Source organism: Numida meleagris, chromosome 3, assembly GCF_002078875.1.
Source record: "Numida meleagris isolate 19003 breed g44 Domestic line chromosome 3, NumMel1.0, whole genome shotgun sequence".
Lineage (NCBI taxonomy): Eukaryota > Metazoa > Chordata > Aves > Galliformes > Numididae > Numida > Numida meleagris.
In genome coordinates, this window is record NC_034411.1 from 73425288 (window position 1) to 73430766 (window position 5479).

General features: G+C 51.3%; 1 protein-coding gene and 1 long non-coding RNA gene across 2 annotated transcripts in view; both read left to right on the forward strand.

The window, feature by feature from the left end:
• The window catches only part of LOC110396388 (maestro heat-like repeat-containing protein family member 2A), an 8319-nt gene extending 7599 nt beyond the window's left edge, over window positions 1-720 (forward strand). Inside the window, exon 10 of the mRNA XM_021392005.1 lies at window positions 435-720. Within this exon, the coding sequence (XP_021247680.1) occupies window positions 435-720 (286 nt within the window). The remainder of the gene's footprint in view (window positions 1-434) is intronic.
• On the forward strand, window positions 3776-4383 carry LOC110395380. Its single transcript, XR_002436366.1, has 3 exons — window positions 3776-3814; window positions 3950-4115; window positions 4272-4383. It is a non-coding gene; the product is annotated as an uncharacterized LOC110395380 (long non-coding RNA).

Genomic DNA, 5479 nt, shown 5'->3' on the forward strand with positions numbered 1-5479 from the left:
CAGCGGCTAGGCAGCAGGCTAGGTCCACCTGCTGTGGAGCTGCTGCATCCTGCAGTGCCTCTGTGGGAAAGGTGGGCGTGATGGGGCCAGTGTCTGGCAGCTGTGTCTGCCTCGGGGCTGGGCGGAAGAGCTCTTGCTTTTTTTTTTCTCCCTTGTCCACTTGGACAGTGCCTCTCTGGGACTTGAAGGACTTGCTGAAGGAGCACTGCTTGGGCATCCCTGTATCCCCAGTGCCCCTCAACATGGTTCTGGCCCTCTCAAAGTCTGTTTGAGGCAGGAATTACTCAGTCACAACTTGAGACTCTCCTTTTTCTAGTGGCGTGCGGGGGAGAAGAAGAAGAGCGGTTTGTCCTCGAGACTGGAGCCGGTGGAATAATGAAAAGGACAGCTGAGCTAAAAAATTTGTATTATTTATTAAAAATTTTGAATGCCAGAATCCTGGCTAAGGAGTATTTTTTTTACCAAGTCTTCATTTTAATAGCTGCTGTAGACCGTCTCTTCTCCATACCAGTTACGCCATGCGCTGGTCTGCAAGGGCAGCGGACGTCCGGCAGCACAGCTTGTGGCTGCGCAGGCATGGGCGTTTCCATGGGACACCAAGACCCCTGCTGTGGATACGTTGTGTCTCCTGCAGAATATCGTCCAAACACATGGCTTGCCAAAACAGGTTACTTTGTAGTTCACAGTCAGAGAACTACAGCAATACCGGGTTCTTCCTAAGTTTTGACTTAGAGGTACAGGCCTGTTTTGCTCCAAACTCTTGGAGAATTCCCTTTGGCATAACCAGGTGGTTTACCATGGGTCCTCTCACTCCTGCTCACTTACATTTCCACATTAGACTCTGCTCGTTTCATATCTTTTTCTTTATCCAGCTGCTTACTTATTTTTTTGCATCCTCCTTCACGGCGTGTTTCCATTTCCTTGTATCGGCAAGCAAAGAATTAGCCCTGCAGAGCTCATCTTTCTCCACGTCAGATGACGCATTCTGTTCTCGCCTGCCTCCCTCTCATTTTTCTTTGCCTCCTTCACCCTCGGCCTCCTTTCTCCGAGCAGCAGGTTGAGGCCAGCTGCCTCTCTAGCAGCACCCTTCCAGATCACCTCTGCCTGACGCTCATGCTCTCTTTCACCCCTCTCATTCTCATCCTTCCTCTTTTGCTTCACTTGTCCTTGCCCCTGCTGTGTATGTGCCTGCAGGCTGTGCTGGCGGCAGGTGACGGCCACTGATGAAGGTGCTGACATTTCACCACTGCACATCACCTCCGCTTCCACAGCAGCCGTGTTACTTGTTGGTGATGACATTTCCAAAATCCCATATGGACTTTATAGCGACGAGGAAGTGTTGGGTTATGCGATGAAAGGCTGCTGTTGCCCATTCGTGGAAGAACCAGAAGCCCCTGGGCTGGGGAACTCTGGCCCTTCCCTGTGCTGTCACGGGAGGTGAGCAGCCCCACAGCTGGGGGAGCCTGCAAGGAGCCGGGGAAGGGCTCTAGAGGCACCTCTGGCCAACTCTGTCCACCCCAGTCATTGCTTGGGATGTAGAACAGGGCATCTTGAGATCGCAAGCAACGTGAAGGAGGAACCAGAGGTTGGAGAGGAGGGAAAAATGGATAAAAGGGGGCAGTTGCATGTACATAAGCTGCTGGTCACCGCGCTCGTCTGGCCGTGCCCTGCACCTGATCAGCGCAGGCTGTCGCGCGCGCGTGTGTGTATATGTTACTGCACGCGTGCGCTTGTGCATCGATGAATGTCAGTGGTGACAGATTTTCTGCATGGAGGAGTTCAGTGACACACCTCTGCTTCATCTGCGCTTCCACGTCAGACGCCGTTGTGTCAGACTACTCCTATGCTGCCATCTGTCGCACGGCAACAACACGTAACGGAATATCGGTGGGAAGGTTCAACCCCTACTGCCACACCACCACCATCTGCCTCGGATGTCATGGGCCAGCACCACACAGGTTCGTAGCGCACCGGTGTTCAGCTGGTGCTGCGGTGCCGGGCCGGGCCACTGGGCGGGGCAGTGCTGCCGCCATGATGGCACGGGGCAGCGGGCGGGTGCAGGGCCAGCTGGGCTGTGAGTTGGACACGGCTCTAACTGGTAGGGGCTGGCCTGCAGGAGAGGAGCTCTGCAGAGAAGGGCCTGGCTAAATACCATGATGTATTCCTCCTGCAGAGAGATACTGAATTCTCTGCTATTATTTCTGGCAAATAAATCAAAAGACATGTGGCTTAGTTGTTTATTTTTAAGTGTGAAAGGTGAAAATGTCAGCATTTAGGGTAGACATCCACTTAACCTCCGAACAATTCCAATAAATATCTAAAGATCAACTGCGAATAAAAAGCCCCAGAGTATCATACAACTTTCACTGGGTAGCGAGAGGAAACTTGAGGAGAAAATGCGTATCTCTGCAAGGACATGGCAGTGCGTCCTACAAAAAGCATTGGCTGAGAGGAAGGAGGAGTCCTGAAGCCATAGCGAAGAGATCACTGAATTTTCCCCAGGAAAAAGCCAAATTTCTGGGAAGCGACAAAGGTAGAAACTGTCTCATTGTAAATGGAAGATTGCCTTGTGTTCTTAAGACTGTACTTAGCTTTAACTAAATGCTATGACGCATTCCTCCTGCAGAGAGAGATACATAGAGTCATAAAAGCACAGAATGGCTTGGGTTGGAAGGGACCCCAAGGATCATCAAGCTCCTACCCCCCTGCCACAGGCTGGGCCAGCAACCTCCAGAGCTGGTACTAGACCAGGCTGCCTAGGGCCCCATGCAACCCGGCCTTGAATGCTTCCAGGGATGGAGCACCCACAGTCTTTCTGGGGAGCCCATTCCAGCACCTCATCGCTCTCTCTGTAAAGAACTTCCCCCTGGCAACCAACCTAAACCTTCCCTCCTTGAGCTTAAAACCATTCCCCCTTGCCCTGTCACCGTCTACCCGAGTACAAAGTTGATTCTCCTCCTCTTTCTAATCTCCTTTTAGATATTGGACACAGTGGTCGGACAGCAGCATTCCAGTCACGTGAGCTGTACCACCATGTCTCCGTGATAGCAATGAGATCACATCCCCACAGATCTCTAGTTCTTCCAGATGTTCTAGTTTACTCCCCAGGCGGCGCACATTGCTGTACAGGCACTGTAAGGAAGCAGAGGGTGCAGGGATCTCTAGAGGGATGCAAGAAGGGTTAAGCCAGGCTCTTGGCAACATCATCTTCTCTGAGGAGTCCTCACAAGATCCTACTGGACAACTGGGAGGTTTTTCTCCACAGTTTCCTAAACAGACAGCGTTCCCAGGCCCTTCTCTGTCACAAGGAACTCCATCCCCTTCCTCCGTCAAATCTAGTTCAATGCTCTGGTCATCAATCCTGCCAGCTTGCTCCCCAGAACACTTTTGCCCCAACTGCTCAGTCCTATTCCGTCTCATGGAATGCAGGGTGGCAAGCTCTGCCCCTGCCTGTCCCGTGACATTGCTGCTGCAGCGCCTGCAAGACAGGGAGGTGAGCTGGGGACATGCAAACATCAGTCCTTGCCCCGGCCCACTGCCACGGTCCCGAGGGTGCCAGGCCCACAGCCCAGGGTTTTGTGCCGCCCTCGCACCTGCCTGACCCCGGCAGCACATCGGCATAGCCACGGGTGGCAGCAGGCTGCTCCCTGGGAACAAGGGCAAAGCGAGCGTGACTGATCCCTGTCCCCAGGGTGACCGAGCGCAGGCATACTGCGAGCTGGAGAGCGCCCTGTGGGAAGAGGACAGCCGCCCGCCGTGTAGGGCGGCGAACCGGCTGCTGGCAGAGGTGTCCCAGGACCTGACGGCGGCCCAGGTGAGGGGTCACTCCCGAAGGCAAAGGGAGCCGCCTGCCCGCGCTGGCATTCTGCCGGCGGACGGCGGTGGCTTAGCCCTTCCCAGGGCCTCAGGCAGTCTCCTGTGCCGCGTGTCACCAGGGACAATTTTTCAGGGCGCGACAGACAACGTGAGGACAGCTGCCAGCAACGTCCTGGTGGCTCTGGCCCGCTCGCACTTCAGCTTGGTGATGGCCGAGCTCCAGGGCCACCTGAAGGCCGTGGCGGAGATGTCCAAGGAGTTTGCGCTCATCACCCTGAGCAAGCTGTTCAGCAGCTATGGTAGAGCACCCTCAGCCTCCTGACGTCAATGACAACCGGGCAAAGGGCTCTCTCCCCTTTGCATGTGCTCTGCGTTGAGCTGGGGGCTGCAGGGCTGCAGCCCCTCCTCCCTCTCTGCCGGGGCTCTGACCGTGGCCCTCTCCTTCCCCTCCGCAGCTCCGCAGTGCATCACCTTCATGTGGCTGACACTGGCCGGCCTGCGCTGTGTGGCCGGCCAGGTGAGGAGCGGCCGCACCCTGCGCGTCGCTTGTGCTGGTGAGTGCCGGCCCCTGAGCAAGGGGGGTTCACGACAGCCCTTGCACCTCACCCCCAGATATCTGTATTGAAGACAGGTGTTAAATTAACTACAGGAGTCTTTTGTTCCCTGAATGAACTAAAAACATATTGTAAATTAAAATGAAACATTAATTTTCAGTGTTTTCAGTATAAATTTCAGACAAAGCCTGTTGTCTAGTGAATTTGTTGAAGGTTTTTTTTTTGTTTTTTTTTTTTGAGAATGTGGATTACTGTAGTTAAAAATTTCTGGAAAATGGATCAATTACATGAATCTTTTAAATAGAAGAAGTGTGGCAAAACATGTCTGCTTTTTTGATCATAACTGGAGCAAAAAATATCTTGAACATCTGAGTGGACAGATCTCTTGTAACACAGGCGGTGGCTCTGTATAGGGCCAGGTACAGAATCAAAACTGTATTTCCTACCTCTATAGAGAGTGCCAGTGGTGACTAAAGTGCAAACAACACAGGTGGCCTGAAGGACTGCCAGCAGCATTTCCCAAGTAGTTAGCAGATTAAATTTGGTGGTATGTGCCAGCTAGAACACATATTAAGATCAGTGCTTGCCTTCTGGTTCATACACTTGCAGGAGCAAAGGCAGTGTATCTGATTTGTGCTGAATTGTGTAGATATAGTATCTCTGTTTCACAGTATCGTGTATTTTTCTCTGTGGTGCCCTGCTCTGAATTTCATGGGAGGAAAAGGAACTTCATTTCATTTATTTATTTATTTTTAATTTTCTGTTTATATTGAGCTAAACTGCAATGACATCTCTGTACATCCTTGATTTCAACTGCATGAAAACAGGATTTGAAAGTAACATAAAAAATAATTTCCCACTGAAGGAAAAATCTTATGCTCACTTAAGTCACTACTTTGTACTGAGTGTGTTTGCATGTAAAATGTCATGAAAATTAGACTAAATACTGTGTGATATTTTGATAGCTGACCACAAATGTTCTTATTTCAGTGCAGAGTATTTTTCATGCTAAAGATTACTGAAAGTGATTGCTGGAAACTGATGAATTAATCTCTTGAATGTATAACTTGTCAGAAGCAATCTACTGATGGAATACTAAATGCAGATGA